The sequence below is a fragment of the Malus domestica genome, chromosome 04 (genome assembly GCF_042453785.1).
Source record: "Malus domestica chromosome 04, GDT2T_hap1".
Lineage (NCBI taxonomy): Eukaryota > Viridiplantae > Streptophyta > Magnoliopsida > Rosales > Rosaceae > Malus > Malus domestica.
Genome location: NC_091664.1, coordinates 19,087,522 through 19,105,820, shown reverse-complemented (window position 1 = coordinate 19,105,820; position 18,299 = coordinate 19,087,522). Strand labels below are relative to the sequence as shown.

Below are 18,299 nucleotides of genomic sequence, written 5' to 3'. Positions count from 1 at the left end.
ATGGAGGATAATGGTGTTATAGTTTAGAAAATTCTTATGCAATTTCTGAACATTGACTTTTAAAGGCTTTTGACCTTCCTAGCTCAACGTCTCGACGGCTCGATCGTCAAACAACTCTTTGAGGTCAAGGTTAGAGGGGCATTCAATAAGGGTAGCGTCGACCGGGATGCCGAAAGGAGAAGTCCCAATGATAGCCGAGATGTCGAGGATGGTAGGAGTCATAGGACCAAATGGAAGGACCAAGGTGTTTGTGGCCGAGCACCAGAGGCTAAGAGCTGCCATGAGGAGCTCTTTATCCATTGTAATCTTCATAGTCGAGAACTTGATAGCGTCGTAAATACCAAGAGTTTTCCACCCTTTGCCGAAGAACCTTTCCATTTGAACTACCTATGCCACACAGTTTGCATTAAGCGAAGGCCAGGATCCTTGAGGTTTTGTTTGGCACCACTTCGACCAATCGAATCCTTGCAGCAAACCTGCCAAACAGTATTTTTTGAACAGGTTAGTGATGGATGATGGCACCGTATCCTTGAAGAGTGGGCCCAGAACTTGGTGAGTAGTGTTTAACTCACCCTCGAAATGCAAAGTCTTGATAGCGTGCTAATTGATGAAATCCTTGCACTTGTTGCACTCAGAAGAGAGTTGTGAGACAAAGGAGGCCATTGAGGAAAGGTTAGAAATTTCTGAGATGAAAGTGTTAGAATCCTTGTTTTTGAAGGTTTTTAAAAGAAAACAGAACGGCAAGAAAATTTCAAAGGTTTGAGATAGCGTAAGGTACGAATGGAAGAGATCTAGGTATTTATAAGCATTTGGGAACAAAAGGCTAAACGGTTGATGTTCAAAATCAAAGTTAAGAGAGATACTAATCATTGTATAGGTTCAGAAAATCAAGGCGAGAGGATCGAGGTTTTCGCGGATTAAGGACGCACGATGGCGTGTTACGGCGGTTTTAGTGTAAGAGCGACATTTCAACGGTCGCATGGTTTCGAGGATCATAATTAAAGGTTGCTGAGATTGAATACGGTCTGATAACGAGTTATGTTTGGAGTTCTAGTAGAAATAAGATTGGCCGAGATAAAATTGGATCATGAGAAGGAGTTTTAATCCGGGAGTGATTGGGATTCAATACAGGTTGGCTGCTATAAATAAGGAAGGAAGACATGGAAACGAGGCTCTCTTCAATTCAACACACAACTGCCCTACGCAAATTCTCTTAACAACCTTGAGATTTTTCTTTTCTCTTTTCGCCGACACATCTTCAGTTTGGATAAACAGCACTATGAAGGCAACCGGTGATATCTTTACTTGGCATAAATAGCACTGTCACCGTAGAATCAGCCGATCTCGCAGCATCTTCAGTCAGCATAGATAGCACTGCGTCGAGGGCAACTGGTTATCTATCCATGTCTCGGTGGAGAAGGATTTCTGAATCCTTATTAGTCGATGTCATCTCATCAGCCTTCTCGGCGAAGTGAGGTGTTACAGTTTATTGGGCTCGGCATATTGCACGCCGAGTTATTTTATGATTAAATACTCTCAAGTGGGATTAGAGTTCGGCACTTCGACGGTCGAACCACGTTTACTGTTAAGACTTATATCTGCTTTAAGTATTTGTGCCCTTACACTTTGGTGTCGATTCGGCGTGAGTTACTCTGACGAATACCATCACTGTGACCCAATCCAACGACGATGATTTGTGAACTTCGTAAGAATAGTAGCCTTGTCTTCAAGTTTGAGAACCCAATAGGCCGAGACATGTTCCTTCCTCGGTCGCAATCGCAAGACACAGAAGTCAGCCGCGCACCTAACGCAACATCAACACATTTTACTCCTCGGTCGATGAGTTGGCACGCCCCACATTCATTCGAAGGACGTAGTTAGCTCATAGATTACTCGGCATGCGCGCCACGTAGGCTTGGTAGTTTTTAGGGTCAATAACTGGGTAGGGACTTCTCTTTCAGTTTAAATTGGTTGAAAAATTAGATTATGTAAACTTAATAAGTGCATTTGCATCTAAAAACATGAGACAGGTAATATTTGAGTAATGTTTGTATATCTTTCTTCTTTTAATATTAATTTTAATGATATTTGATGTAGAAATAGACTTTTCATGTATTTAGTGAATTTTTTTTTACATATGTCAAATTGTTAATGTACAAAGGGTCGGGAGTCAAAGAACTCTAAGGCCCCATTTTGAAGGCTCACCTAGGGCCCCCAAATTCCGGCCTAAATTACATCATAAATAATCCAAAATATATCAACAGAACACATTATAATTAGCCAAGTTGCAACATATTTACATTTATAGACGGCACGCAGGGAACATATGATGGTTCTTGGATATATATTCTCCTTAAGAAGGCAGAAATAACGTGACCTTTTACTGTTTGTTGGAAGAAATATTAAAAGCACACCCTATTTTGTTAAATTGTTCTGAAGTATTTGATGATGATTTTAGAATTCTCCTGACTTTCTAACTGAAATTTGTGCCAAGAAAACCCAACTAAAGTGGTTCATCGCTCCACTTATGAAGTATTATTGTATTATTTGTTGTTGTTAGAGTTTTTAATTGGATTTTGTGTGGGATTGTTTGATTATTTTGTTATTTTATTGGGTTTTTTTTTGTGAAATTTGTTCGACTATTATATTTTGGTTTTATCAATTACATTTTGCTGTGCTTCGTGGTGTAGAATCGTCCTAGAATATCAATGCCTGAGATGGCTAATAAAGGATAAGGTGTTATTTGATTGTTTCATCGGTTTTTAGTTATTGGTGCAGAGCTTGAAGGAAGTTGTGGATAACTGCACTGAGGTTCTCAACGTGAAAAAATTTGTCAAGGTGTGGATAACTTGTGTTCCTTTTTGGATAATTAATTGTGTTGAACTTATGAGTTTATCTCTATGAAATGAATTTACTCACGTCTTTATCAAATGGATTTGACTTTTTTTTTTTTGTAGGATTCTTCATTTAAATTTCTAGGGTTTAGTTTAGGTCAATATTTTCATTTGAAATTCTGGGTTCTTTTGATGTGAAGATTTGGGAAGTAAGGGATTGGGCTTTCAAGAAGCACTAAGCGCTCGAAAGTTTCTCCGCACAATTTTTCCAGCCTTAACTTCTTTGTTAACTTCTTTGCAGGGCTTTGGCATTGTCTCATTCAAGCATCAAATAGGCTTTTGGCTGATACGAGGTTCGTTTCCTAGCTCTAAGGTGACTGTCTCTACAGTTTTCAGCTAGAATATAAAATATCAAAGCCCTAGCTATATGCCTCAAAAATTTTACCATTGTGTGACTTACATTAATCAAATTATAGGTAATTAATTTAAGATCTCCCAAAGTAAATACAACTTTAGGCACACAATAATTTTGTTCTATTGTAGTTTTCTTAGATACTAATATAATTACATTTCGTATGAGTTATGAACAATAATAAATGAAAACATAATTGAAGAAAAATGATAAAAACTCAAATAAGAATGCAAATTCCCACTTTCGATTTGTACATTAAAGCCATTTTCTGTATTGTTCATTTTTGCATATCACCATATTTCCGTCTTCAATTTTAATGGCGTAAGCCATTGCAGATCAGAACTGTAAAAACAAGCAAACTACATGACTCAAATTACCAAATCGGAAGCACAAAAACAAAAATAAAAGATCTCTAAACTACAAGGTGCAAAACTGTGATTGGCCAATTTATGTATCTACATCACATCATATCCAATATAGTAACAAACTAATTAACAATAAGTAAGAAAGGCAGATTTGATGATGTTAAGGCTTTTGATCATTGTTTGATAACGTGCATTTGCCCCTTGTATTGTTACAAATGGGTATAAAAGTCACACATTCCACTTCAGTTAACAACTACTATATGGTCCAAACATTGAGCCATGCCCATTCAACATGTTTTCGAATTTAGATTCTTTTAATAATTATACCCTTTGTTCACTATTGATCTTACCGTGCACTCTTTATTTTGTAGTATGTTTTTATTTGTCAATGTTTCAGTACATTTGTACTTAATTGATTATGTTTGTGTCTTTAGGGCTTTAAAACGAAGTTTCAAGTGTTTCTGAATTCAGGACAACAAGCTCTACACGTCAAGGTAAGCTATTTAGAGTTTTGGTCTAGTTTTGCCTAATATTGATTTTAAACTGCTGCTGCTAGCAGATGAATTGGCTTTTTTCGCACACACGCAGGGGGTGGGGGTGGGGGGAGGGGTTGTATGTCTATGTATAATCTATTTGAGAAGTGATTTTAGTTGGTGGTTATGTAAAATATTATGTGTTTGGAACTATAAATTTGGATTTGCAAATGGCTTTTCTGTGGGAATGACTCTAAGGTGACTAAATTAATTGTGTTTCTCTCTTATATTGAGTTCTTGATTGTTTATGAAGCTTTTGTCCAATTTTCTTTTTGTTTAGAATTGTAAGTTTGAATTTGGAATTGGTTTTCTATGAATTTATAGATTTTGTTATATTGGCTTAGTGTAAAAGTTGTGTACGAGAAGAAGCTTTTCGATTTTGGTTTTTTGCTTATGTTTTATTTTGTAACAATAATAAAGAATAACCATATGATTCTGTGCACTGTTGAATAATTATATTTTCGCATCTGCAAAATTGTACTAGCAACTTAATAAGACAAGGACTACATGTTTAGGCTTAATAAACTTGAAATAGAATTCATTTTGCTTATGGAAAAGTACACATGATGTGGGTGTTTAAAATGATTACCTGCACACAAAATCACATTTTCGTCGATAATTCAAATATGGTACCATGACTTCAAAACCTATAATTGTTAATAAGTGAATAAATACCGTGGTTGAATATCAAAGCTCTGTGGAACTTTAGATAAGTTTAGAACAGACCAGACCAAAGGGTTGTTAGAATCCCCTGATGGCAGGGCTAATAAGGATGGTTCAGCTGCATATACAACTGAAGTTCTCTTTATCAACTTTAATCTGTTAGTAGAAAAAAAAAACATTTATTTCATTATCTCATTTTTTCGTGTGAAAAAAACATTTATTGTTTGAAACTTTCCATGGTGCTTTGTTTATAAAAGATTCAGGATGGGGATTATCTAGCTTTCATTAATTGGCATCTTTTTTTTTTTTTAAGTTTCGTCTGTGCTTTTGTTTGTAGGATCAATTTGTGAAAGAACATAGCATAGCATAGGCATTATCAATTTATCAGCTGAAGTATTGTAGCTATATGCACGACTCCAACAAGTCACCCAGTCATACAATGGGCTTGCATGTCTGTAAGCTCCCCATCCCCTTCCCTCTTTCCCTCCCTCCATTTTCTTCTTATAAGTTTCATGCTAACATAAATTTATACATGTGTAAAATAGGAGCCGCTATATTTTGAATAACTCTTTATATGTATTCAGAGTTGTCAACAACCGCTATATATTTTATGTAAATACCTTGTACATGTTTTATATAAATAGTGTTTACGTATCTACGCACAATCCTTACAACACATTCAGTTCCTTATTCTAACACTTATATACAATGCTTATAATTCATTTGACATTCCTAGGGCAACGCCCGGGCTAAAGCTCTAGTACCTACTATTTGACATAGGCATCTATTTAGCTTTTTGCCAAACATAAACTTTATTCAAGGTTGCTCTGTTTTGTACGACTATTTTTCACTTATATATGATTGGAATTTGCGATAATATATGTATGGCAACACATACTGCATTCAGTTCATTAAATATGTTCTCATCAAAATGTTAGTTTACAACTTCCAGATTTAAAATTGACGGTCTTCCTTATTCTTTTGCAATGAGATTATGGGACAGGATATTTTGCAACTTTCGTATTAGGGGATTTTGGTCGCTGTATTGACAAATTAGTACTGCTGTTTACTACAATGTAACTTTTAGCCATCAAAAGGATATTCTCAGATAGCAACAGTCTGATATCTTTAGGATGATATGAGACTGACAAACCAGGTCAGATTTGAAGGGATTGGGTCAATGTTGAATGGATTCTTCAAGGGAGTCCAAGCAAATGTTCAAGATTAGAAGCATTCTAGGCGGGTATTAAGATGTCCTACAAGAAGCTTTATTGATAGAGTGGAAGCATTCTGTTGAACATGACACCGTAAATTCATCTTACTATACGATGTATGTATCATCACGAGAACATTTACAAGTTGTAATTAACCATTTTTATTTTTTGGCAATAATTGTAGTGCTAAATTTACGTATGCGTGAGAAATTGTTTGTTTCACAGGCAGCAATGTGGTATTGTATAACATGGTTGTAGGCCCCGCTTAAAAGAACATCTTTTACATTGACAAGGTAATGTCTCTTATCCATCTGAGCCAATTTGTAAGCATCTTTGATTATGTTTGTGCTAATTAGTGTTTCTTAATACTACTGCTCCATTCAAATTGTGACCGCACAGCAGTAAGCACCAGATGACAAGTACTAAGGCAACTATATGATTGCAAGTGCATCAGCATGCATTGTCTTTTCCGGTCAAGAAGCAATTAAATCAGAGTCTCAAATTTCCATTGCCAAGCATATGTTGTCCTGGAGACGTTTAGTTGCCGCAATTTTCCAACAGACCTGAAGCTTTTCAATGAGTTTCGATGTCCTGAATTTCAAAGGTAAACAATGGAATTATATAAGTTCTATTGCAGATTAAATTTAGGGTGAGCGATCGAGCTGAAATCATCTCTTCTTCTATCTATTGTAAGGGCACTGCAGTTGATAAATGATTGGCTAGGGTTACCAGTTTTTCCTTTAGCTAGAGTATGTGGATGTAGAATGATGGCACGCTTCAAGTGAAATGACAATATTTATTCATCAAATCTAGTAGATCGGATATTGCTCAGTTAGTATGATGAGTCGTGTAGATGTACAAAACCGAAGGTCTTGGAACAACGCAAACCCGACCGTGAATCTGCAAGTAATGTAAATAACACAAGATGTATCGTGGTTCACCCCAAGGTTTGGGCTACGTCCACACTGATATTGTATTTCTCTGAGATGTTGAAGATGGAGAGGGAGAGAGACAGAGCTTCTCTGTGATGTGAGAGCTTTGAAAGGGTTAGGGTATGGCCTAAGAATTGGCCTCCCCTAATTGTGAGGGTGAGGAGTCCTTTTATAGAATAAGGGCTCCTCACTTATTATATATTTGCCCATTCCTTTATTACATAATTACATTTAAGTCCCCCGAGTATTTGTACGAGATCTAAATACGGAGGCCCTAAGTATGGTACAAACAGTAGTTCCCTAAGTCTTCAGTCAAGAGAATCTTTTGGCTGGAGACTTGAAATTCAGTCCATGTGTGGGCCGAAGTAACTAGATGTTGTCTAGAACTGATACTCGATATGAGGCGGTGCCCAATCTAAAATGATGCTCAACTAGAAGTAGGACATGTTGCGAGGCTGCTCGGCTTGTGGCTTATGTTGCCTTGGTTGGCTCGCTGAAGGTGAGGGAGTCCCTTTTATAGAATAAAGGCTCGCTCCTCAATACATGACTGATGGGCTAGAATTGATGCTCGTAGCGAGGCGGTTGCTCAGTAGGCGGCGATGCTCTCTAATGATGGTGAGGGAGTCCCTTTTATAGAATAAGGGCTCGCTCCTCAATACATAAGTGATGGGCTAAGTCTCCCAAGTATTTTTTATGAGGCCCAGTTGAGGCCCAATAAATGGTGTATAGTGTAGTCCCCCAAGTCTTCGGTAAATAGAGTCTGTTGGCTAGAGACTTCAAATTAAATCCATGTATGGGCCGAAATGGCGGTTGTTTGGAGGCAGTATTTGTATACCCTGCACTGAAGCTTTTGTAGGTGAAGCTTTACAAGTGAAGCTTTGAAGCTAGAGCTCTGTAAATGAAGCTTTGGAAGCTAAAGCTTTTGTAAATGAAGCTTTTGAAGCTGGAGCTCTGTAAATGAAGCTTTTGAAGTTAGAGCTTTTGTAAATGAAGCTTTTGAAGCTGGAGCTCTGTAAATAGAGTTTTTGAAGCTAGAGCTTTTGTAAATGAAGCTTTTGAAGCTAGAGCTCTGTAAATGAAACTTTTGAAGCTAGAGCTTTTGTAAATGAGGCTTTCGAAGTTAGAGCTCTGTAAATAAAGCTTTTGAAGCTAGAGCTCTGTAAATGAAGCTTTTGAAGTTGATTGACATGAGTGATGCTCATGGATGTGGACATGAGTGATGCTCATGAATGTTGACGTGAGTGATGCTTATGAATGTTTATGTATGATTGATATGAGTAATGCTCATAAATGTTTATGTATGATTGACATGAGTAATGCTCATGTATAATTTGAAGTACTGAGCGTACTTTTGATCACCTGGTTGGTGATAATAGCGGCAGGCTGCCGAATAAATTTAGAGTACTGGGCGTACTTTTGATCACCTGATTGGTGATAAGGGCGGCAGGTTGCCGAATAATTTTGGCGCCATAGGGCCTAGCTCTTTTGGGCATATGGGCCTTAACCCTCCACATAACATTCCAGCCCATTATTTTGGGCTTGACTGTTTTTTTTTTTTTTAGTTTTTTTTTTTGTTTTTACCTCTGATGAGGTTTATATAGATCCAAAAGATAAGAAAAATAAATTACATCATTCAAAAAAGCTGCTGCAAATATGGTTGGATAGTGGGATAGCCTGTGCAATTGTTAGAGGAAAACTTCACGTGAAGGCAGGTTTGGTCAGTAGGCATGGTCTCTCATACTTTGATACTTTTGCATGTTCTCTGGATGAGTTTTTCAAAATAGGAATATGCATGATGAAAGGTCAGTATACTTATCCAAGTGCTTTCCTCTTTCTTCTTTTTCCTTTGTTCCATTTTTGCTTTCTTATTTTCACTGCACCTCTCTTTCTGTCTTTGTCATGCATGTGCATCCAATTAAATCATTAACCTCTTCTTTACCATTTGTCCCCTACCACTTGCGGTCTTGCTCATTCAAATCACAATCTCTCATATTTTATTCTCTTATCTGCTTTTGCTTTTCTGCTTTGCAGGTTTACAGCATGGGTGAGCAGTATTGTGAATCCACTTCCTCATCGGCTTTTCTCATCTCCAGACATCCTTATTTAGAAATGGAATCTTATCTTGTTCTGTGCTTTGCCACTTCTGTATACTGGTTATTGCTTCACCGTTGGTCGTCGTTGGGACTAAAACTTATTCTGACCTTGTCGTGCACGCAGCGCCTTTCGATTTCAGATCTTTTTCTCTATTGCTATTGAGGTGCTGGTCCTTCAGCAACGATAGCCTCCTCACAAATGCGGCCGAGAAATTGTTGCTTCGCCCATGGACAACTCGGAGAGCGTGTTCTGAGAAGTGGAGCAGCAGAGCGAGATCTTGAAGCTCCACAAATCTGATGGGTTTTTTGGGTTTTTAGGAAGGAATACGAGACGAATAAGGATCCACCAAACCTCCTCCTCCGGCGTCAGGAACTTTGTATTCGCCCACTGCTCTGCATATCTGGTGCTTTTCTGAGGACAAAAATAGCGAAGCAGAAACGGCGTCAGTTAGGGCTGTTGACTCCAGTGGCGTCCGAGACGACGCGGTGGATCTCGACGCTGGTGAATTGGGCATGGGCCAGGCCTTCTTGGGTGAGTGGGATCTCGTAGATCTATTCATTCAGCTCCTCCATGTCCTTGAAAGTTGCCTCGAACCGGGGCTCCATTTTGGAAACGAAATCACCCGTGGACCCGACCCGACTCACATCCAGGAATAAACCGAGCTCCTTCCGCAGTGAACTCATCGATTTCAGGTAGCGCGTGATTATCGGAGAAGCAGAGTACATGCCGAACATTGACACCTGTTGGAATCGCCGACCGAGGAACCTTTGAGGATTTGGGTGTTCCTACACCCAGTCACCATGGATGTGTGCTCGAGAATTGCTTCTTCTCTTCGTTAACTTCGACCTCCGCCATTGTTGTCTGGTTTCTCATCTTTGGTTGAAGTCAGTGAGTCTGTGTGGTGGAAATGGAAGGAAAGGGGTGTGTTTATCGCGTGTTGTTGGTAATGGCAGTGCCACGTTTAACGTTTTGTCGTGGAATGTAAGAGAGAACAGAGTGCAGAGGCTGTGATAACTTAATAAAGATACTGCTTTCTCCCATCCACCTATTTGGGTTTTTACTCCCCAACTCCTCGATAGACAAACTGTCAACTTCTTAAGAAAGAGAGAGAGAGAAAGTTTTTTTCGAATCTGGAGTTTTTAGAGAGAGAAAGTAAGAGGGAGAGACGAGCAGCTTTGTGTTTATAGGGGTTTTCTGGAAAAGCCCAAGGAAGGAGGGTTTGGATTCTTTCAGATTTTGCAGATCCACGGCGGAGGTAAAAAGATGAAAGATAACCGACACAGCTTTTCGTGTCGTTTCCCACAAACAGGGCCAAATGTTGATGCACAAAACTGGAGGTATTGGAACAACGTAAATCCGACCGTGAATCTGCAAGTAATGTAAATAACACAAGATGTATCGTGGTTCACCCTAAGGTTTGGGCTATGTCCACACTGATATTGTATTTTTTTGAGATGTTGAAGAAGGAGAGAGAGAGAGCTTCTCTGTGATGTGAGAGCTTTGAAAGGGTTAGGGTATGGCCTAAGGATTGGCCTCCCCTAATGAGGAGAGGGTGAGGAGTCCTTTTATAGAATAAGGGATCCTCACTTATTACATATTTGCCTCTTCCTTTATTACATAATTACATTTAAGTCCTCCGAGTATTTGTACAAGATCTAAATACGGAGGCCCTAAGTATGGTACAAACAAGTCGATATATCATAAATGCATAATTCAAGTAAAGAGCATTGACATGCAGCTAAGTGAACATTGAGTTATCTCCATGATATTAGAGATGTTGGTTTATGCTTTGAGAGGGATGACTCTAGTATTGGCAACTTTGCAATTGGTTATGTTGATTCAGATCATTTAGGTGACTTGGATCAAAGGAAGTCTACTATAGGCTATCTGTACTATGCTAAGGGGCCAGTTTGGTGGAGGTCCATTTTGCAGTGGTTTGTTGCCTACTGTAGAGGTTGAATATATGGCAGTTGTGGAAGCTATAAAGGGTGTCATTTGGATGCATGAACTTATCAGAGATTTAAGGGTTGATCAGAAGCAGTTGGAGGTGCATTGTAATAGTTAGAGCGCCATTTATTTGGCTAAGCATCAAGTTCATTATGCGAGGACTAATCACATAGATGTGCGTTATTACTTGTGCGTGAAGTTGTTGGTGAAATCTCCAAAATATTCCAACTAAACCCTACAACCCTTGTTAATATGTTGACTAAGGTTGTTTATGTAGCCAAGTTTGTTCATTGCTTGAACTTGGCTCACATTTTGCATATATAAAGAAAATGTTGAGCAGTAGAAGTTTGGAGCATTTGGCTTTGCAGAGGAAATTAATCTCTATATTTTCTTTTCTATTTGTTTCTTTGGTGTGTAAGAGCTATTGGGTATATTGGGGTTTTGGGTAGTGAGATTGCCAAATACTTTGTAAACACTCCCATTTGATTGATAGTGGATTATTAGGTGAGCTCCTACTGCTCCGAGAACGTACTCCAATTACATTGACTGTTGAGGAACCTCATTAAATCTTGGTGTCTTTTCTATTTTGTTCTTGCATTTCATTAGATATATTTTTTGTGGGTTAGCTTATGTTTATTTCCAATTGATTTGGTACTATTCTAGCATAACAATATATCGTATTGCGGATCAAATTCTGGTTAAGCGATCGAGCTGAAAATTCTACTTCTCTCTATTGCTGGATGACCATTTTTTCATTCGGCCAGCCCAGTAGTATGAAATCATTGATCGGGCCTTCGGGTTCGGGTTCGGGCCTTTAAAGTTTCAACTTGGGTTTTGTTGGGCCTTCGGGTTCGGGCCTCCATTTGTAATCAGAAAACCTAAATACAAATACCTAGAGTGAAAAAAATGAGTTGCAGCCACAAACCTCAGCGCTTCCCGCCACTTCAACCCTTCTCTCTTTCCCCATATCCCAACGATGGCGGACAAGAAAGGGAAACGCCGTCGAACCGACCCGAGCTCCGACGATGAAACCCACCATCCCAACAAGAAGGTCCCCAAGAAAGACACAATCATCAACAAAACCCTCGAGAACCTCCGCTCCACCACCGCCGCCGCCTCCTCCTCCAAATCCCTAAGCCTGGCCGACCTCCCCATCTCCTCCACCTGCCGCGAGGTCCGCGAACTCGACCACGAGTCTGTACAGTACGAGATCGAACTCCAAATGCTCAAGGTCATCAAATCCATCCTCGACGGCAACGGCTTCACATTCCAGGTCCCCTCACGCGCCGCCGCCAACCAGCTGTACATCCCGGAGCTCGACCGCATCGTGTTGAAGGACAAGACTTCCCTTCGCCCGTACGCCAACGTCTCCACCGTCCGCAAGGCCACCATCACAGCTCGTGTTCTGCAGCTGATTCACCAGCTCTGCCTCAAGGACATCCACGTCACCAAGCGTGACCTTTTCTACACCGATGTCAAGCTCTTTCAGGACCAGAATCAGTCCGATTCGGTCCTCGATGATGCGGCCTGTATGGTTGGCTGTACGCGCTCTAGTCTCAATGTGATTGCCTCAGAGAAAGGTGTAGTTGTGGGGAGGCTTATATTCAGCGACAATGGCGATATGATTGATTGCACAAAAATGGGAATGGGCGGAAAAGCCATTCCGCCCAATATCCGCAAAGTTGGGGATGTGCAGAGTGATGCATTGTTCATACTGCTGGTTGAGAAGGATGCGGCTTTTATTCGATTGTCTGAGGATCGGTTTTACAATAGGTTTCCGTGTATTATCCTGACTGCGAAGGGGCAACCTGATGTAGCCACTAGACTCTTTTTGAGGAAATTGAAGCTTGAATTGAAGCTACCGGTGCTCGCCCTTGTGGACAGTGATCCATATGGCCTGAAGATTTTATCGGTTTATGGTTGTGGGTCGAAGAACATGTCATACGACAGTGCGAATTTGACCACACCGGATATCAAATGGTTGGGGATACGGCCGAGTGATTTGGACAAGTACAAAATTCCAGAGCAGTGTAGGTTGACGATGACAGATCAGGATATCAAAACAGGGAAAGAAATGTTGGAGGAAGATTTTGTGAAGAAGAATCCAAAATGGGTTGAGGAGCTGACTCTTATGGTGAAGACCAAGCAGAAAGCAGAGATTCAGGCTCTGAGCGCATTTGGCTTTCAATATCTGACTCAGGTTTACTTGCCGCTAAAACTGCAGGAGCAGGATTGGATATGACATATGAGCCTCAGGCTTGAGTTTGGTAGGAGTGTTTGTTTTATGGTAAGTGATGAACAATGATTTCGTGACTTTGTTTCCTCGTGAATGACAAGTCTTTTTTCTTATTTTCCTGCTGATGTTGCGTCTCTGTGACTGTATAATCAAAGAAATGTGTTCTTAATGTGGGACTGTAATTTTGGAAACTTATTGCTTTGGCGAAACTAGTTCTCTTTAGTTCCATACCTAATCTTTAGTTCTCTTTGATCATTCATAGAACTGCAAGAACGATACGAGCTTCAACCTGTCAATAATTATTTTAGCAAACTGAGAACAATTATCAAAGGGATAATTCCTAACGAGTTCACGTAATAACATAATCTCCAAGATTCTGCAGATATGTAACCATGCGTTTGTCAATCCTTGAAGGTCAACTGCTCAATATGCTTTTGCAGGTGCTCAGCAACTTTTTCAAGCAGCAGACCTCCAGGTCTCCCTACATCAGTTTTGTCGTGGGAACTGAACTCTCCTTGTTGGCATAGCTGTCATGCATAAATCCTTCACACCACTCCTCAATTAGTTGCTTGAGGTAATGATCGTTAGATTTGTACCGCGAAATAACTGCAGAATTAGCAAAATGTACTTGTTCATGACAACCAAAATATGTGTTGGTATACCCTGCATTCTGCACGTCCCGGTATGTAGCCAGGCATTGTTATACTCCCCTCACAGAATCGTATCTGCTACGAGCCCTCAGAATTGTATTATATGTCACCTGAAAAGTAAAAAAACTCGAGGATCTACACGTTGGACTTGTGATCATTTTGTTTGCATTGTCATTAGAATTATACGCAGAATCATGTCCAGGCATGTCTGGAATTCTCGTATCTTATAAAATAAAGCAAAAAAATGACCGGCGATTATGTTTTCAGACATCTTGGAGCAGTTCCATCCTTATGGCAGGACCACTCCAACATAACATGCTAAAAGGAAACCCTAATGTAAACCAACTAATATGGAATTATTTGTAAATCGTGCTTATTTTGTACGAAAACTTTTCTCAGAACGTGCTAGGACATATGATTGTAAATCAGAACCATTTGTTCTTGGTACTCACGAAATTTGGGTGTATCTGATATTTTTTCATTTCTGCAAACAGCGACAATGCTTGCTCCAAATTTCCGCTTTCCACGCACACGTATGAACCAAATGACATGATGCATCACATTTAGGGCGGAAAATAATGCAATTTTGCATCTAATTACGCGCATGTAGGAAGAATAGTGGTTACAAACAAGATAAATCGCGTGACAGGAAAGCTTCAAACCTTGGTAGCTGTTGTATATGCAATAACGTCACGTTTCATCCCAGCACGCATATTTTTTATATGGTAATGCTAGCAAGACCAAAAATTTTAGATCAAATTTGCAAACAAAATAATGTTGCTATAGATGATTAGATTATTAACTAAGTGTCGATAAACGTGCTTGTTTCTTATTCATAGCTGATCACTCATATATTTCATGCATTTATACCATCAATTTCTAAAGTCTTTGTGATGTTTTTGTGCTAAAATGGTTGCATTTTACCTTACCTTGTGTTAGTGTGCAGTTAAATTTGCTTTAGGATCAATTTCAAGCAAAAATGAGAAAAGGAAATAATAAAAACAAAGGAAAGAATTGGAAGTGGAGCTTGTCTCCACGGGTGCATTTTACCTTACCTTGTGTTAGTGTGCAGTTAAATTTGCTTTAGGATCAATTTCAAGCAAAAATGAGAAAAGGAAATAATAAAAACAAAGGAAAACTAATTAAAAGGGCTTGAAAACTTTGAGTTTTAATGATAAGGACAAAATAAAGGGTAAAATGAATAGTACCAGGATTGACTTTTTAGTGTAAAAATGTGGTTTTTCGTTAAAGTGAACAGTACCGGGTGCTTTTCGTTAAAATTCCCTAAAAACAAAGGAAAGAATTGGAAGTGGAGCTTGTCTCCACGGGTGGTGTTTGAAAAAGAAATCAGAAAGCAAAGTGGGGGAGTGATGGAAGTGGAGCTTGTCTCCACGGGTGGTGTTTGAAAAAGAAATCAGAAAGCAAAGTGGGGGAGTGAGGATAAAGTGGAGCACTAGGAAATGGGATGAGGCTTGTCTTCCACTTGTGGCCTTAGTGACTTGGAAAAGAGCTGCCTTTTGTTAAAGGCAAGAAAAGAAAACACACAGACCGGCAGTGGGAAAGACACAAGGCACACGGCAGAGAGCAAAAGAAAGGAGAGCAGAGAAGAAGAGGAACGGATAGAGTTGCAGGAGCAACATAGCAGAAAGCAGAAGGGATGCCGCAGCTCCAAGAGGATCGGAGAGCTCAGGAGATAGCTTCCTTGTAAAAAAAAGGGTTGTCTCTTTCTTTGATTCTTCATGGATAATTTCTTATGTATTTAAATAATTATGTATAACTAATTTCCTTTTGCTAGAGTGAGGCCATGAGCCGCAACATGATTACGTAGATTTCTCTTTCAATTGCTTAAGTGTTGTTACATGCTTGCTTTGATATTTTCAATCTCTAAATTAAACTATCTATGTGTCTTGATGATTGATCACCATTAGGATGCTTAGAAAAGTCATTGGATGCAATTTTGAACGAATGTCACGTTAAAATTGGTTATGCTTCTTGTGATTGAGGATTGTAATTTCTCCTAAGGTAAATATCATACTCTTAGGGATTACATGGTTTAACAAAAGGATTTTCTTCAAGATTAATGAATCATTCATGTTTATATTTAATCCAAATGTCATGGATAAATTGCATGTAGTGGTATGCGTTTTAACTTGAATGTCACAAGTAAAACATACACAAGGAAAACCCAACCTTCAAAGCATATATGTTTTCGATTACTTAAGCAATTGGAAGAGCTACGTAGGAGTGTTGTTGGTAAAAGGTTGAACTCTAGCACCTTGTCAATCTAATTTTCTTAAATTATTTGTATTATCTTGAGTTTATATATTTACTTGTTTTGTTTAGTTGGATCACTATTCCTATAAGCCAATTGCCATTTTAGATATTTGTTTAAGTCACATTCAGTAGTATTTAGCTTTGTCAAATTAGTGTAGTTCTTAGAGTTAAATAAGTTAAATACACAAAAACTCGTAAATTGTTTATATCAGTCCCTGAGAAGATCGACCTTGCTTGAGCCATTCTATACTACAAACACTTGTTCTCTTGCAAGAATTTTCTATGGTTTAACCCTTGTTTTACAAGTGGTAATATCGCTATCAAGAAATTGGCGCCGTTGCCGGGGACTGTGCCAACAGTTCCTGAGCTTTTGTGTTTATTTTTCTTATGCTTATGTTTATGTCTTATTTTTATTAATCATTAAAAAAAACAGCAATTAATTTAGTTGAGTTTCGATCTTTGATTAAGTGCAGTGGATGTGTGGTGTGAGATTTTTGTCTTTGTTTAACTAACTAGTGGTTGCCAATTTGCATAAACTGTGTTTTTGATTCATCTAGTTTTACTTACTTTCTTTTCCTTTTTGTTGTTTAGTTAGTTTCTGTTAAGTTTTATTTTATTTTACTTTTATTTTTATTGTGGCTTAATATTTCTGTTGTTTGTTCAGGTGTAGTATATGGTGATAAGAACAAGGTCCAAGAATCAAGTGCTTATTCCTTACGACCCTGAACCAGAGAGAATTGCAAGGAAGTTAGCTAGAGAAAAATATTTAGCACAAGATTCCAACCTTGGTGATACTTTTCTTAAGGATTTGTTCCGTGATCCTGAGAGCAACACATCTATTTTCCAACCTTTGGCACCAGTTGCACACATGGCCCTAGCCTTACCTGCAGCAGGTCAACCTTTAAGGAATTCATTGGCAGCGAAAGTCAATGCAGTGCCAAGGTGCATTATATATCCAGATGTGGAAGATGGGACAACTTTTGAAATCAAACCTCACATCCTCAACATATTGCCATCCTTTCATGGGTTGCCAAACAATGATCCTAACATGCATTTGGCTGATTTTATTGAGGCATGTGACAACACCATAATCAGAGGTTCCTCTTCTGAAGCTATCAAGTTACGCTTGTTCCCGTTCTCTTTGAAGGACAAAGCCAAGGTGTGGTTGCATTCTCTGCCTGCCAATAGCATTACAACATGGACATAATTGCAAGAAAAATTTCTCAATAAGTTTTTTCCTTCTTCCAAGACTCTTGCACTCAAGAAAGAGATATTGACTTTCGCTCAAAAGCCAAACAAGTCTTTCCATGAAGCTTGGGAACGGTATAATGAGATGTACACAAAATGTCCTCATGCTGGGTTTGATTCTAACCTTCAAATGAACATATTTTATGATGGTCTCAATGCCACCACCAAGAGTCAAGTGAATGCATCTGTTGGAGGGTCACTAATGTCAAAATCAGCAAGGGAAGCATTTGAGTTATTTGATATGATGGCTTCTGAATCCCAACAATGGACAGAAGAACAAACACAAAGAAGGGAGTTTTTGAGATTTCTCAGAGTTCTCCTAATGTTTCTGCTCAAATTGCTAAAATGGAGAAGAAATTTAATGCCAAGTTTATTGCCTTAATGCAGGTCTCTTCCATGTCCAATGCCCAAGAAGCTTGCATCATTTGTAGTGAGACAACTCATGACATCACTCAATGCCCCAACAAGGATAGCTACCCTGAGCTTGTGCAAGAGCATGTGAATATGGTGAATAATTTCATTAGACCCAGAAGTGACCCTTATTCCAATACATATAATCATGGGTGAAAGAACCAACCCAATCTTAGTTGGGGTGGCAACCAACAGCCACGTCAATACCAACAGTCTTACCAATCAACTAGTGAGATTAAGAAACCATCTCTTGAAGATCAAATGTCACAGCTAGCTCAACATATGTTCGCTCTCTCTAATAGCACCAAAACTTTTGCCCAATCCACACAAACTAGCATTCAGAATCTCACGGCATCAGTGGGGAATTTGAAGACTCAAGTTGGACAGCTTGCTACCATGTTCAATGAAAGAAAGAAAAGAAAGTTCCCAAGCCAATCTGAGCAAAATCCAAGAGGGATGGAGCATTGCAAAGTAATACGGACATTG

At 39.0% G+C, this 18,299-nt stretch overlaps 1 protein-coding gene and 1 non-coding gene across 2 annotated transcripts; one reads left to right on the top strand and one right to left on the bottom strand.

Annotated features, from left to right (window-relative positions):
- The first annotated feature begins 11,872 nt into the window (after positions 1–11,872).
- On the top strand, positions 11,873–14,037 carry LOC103419314 (DNA topoisomerase 6 subunit A). Its single transcript, XM_017327830.3, has 2 exons — positions 11,873–13,281; positions 13,671–14,037. Exon 1 carries the CDS (start codon positions 11,971–11,973, stop codon positions 13,234–13,236), a length of 1,266 nt encoding a protein of 421 aa, XP_017183319.1. The 5' UTR covers positions 11,873–11,970; the 3' UTR covers positions 13,237–13,281; positions 13,671–14,037.
- A 3,372-nt stretch (positions 14,038–17,409) lies between these two features.
- Positions 17,410–17,516, bottom strand: LOC114825700 (small nucleolar RNA R71). The gene has a single exon (XR_003774531.2). It is a non-coding gene; the product is annotated as a small nucleolar RNA R71 (small nucleolar RNA).
- Between the last annotated feature and the right edge of the window lie 783 nt (positions 17,517–18,299).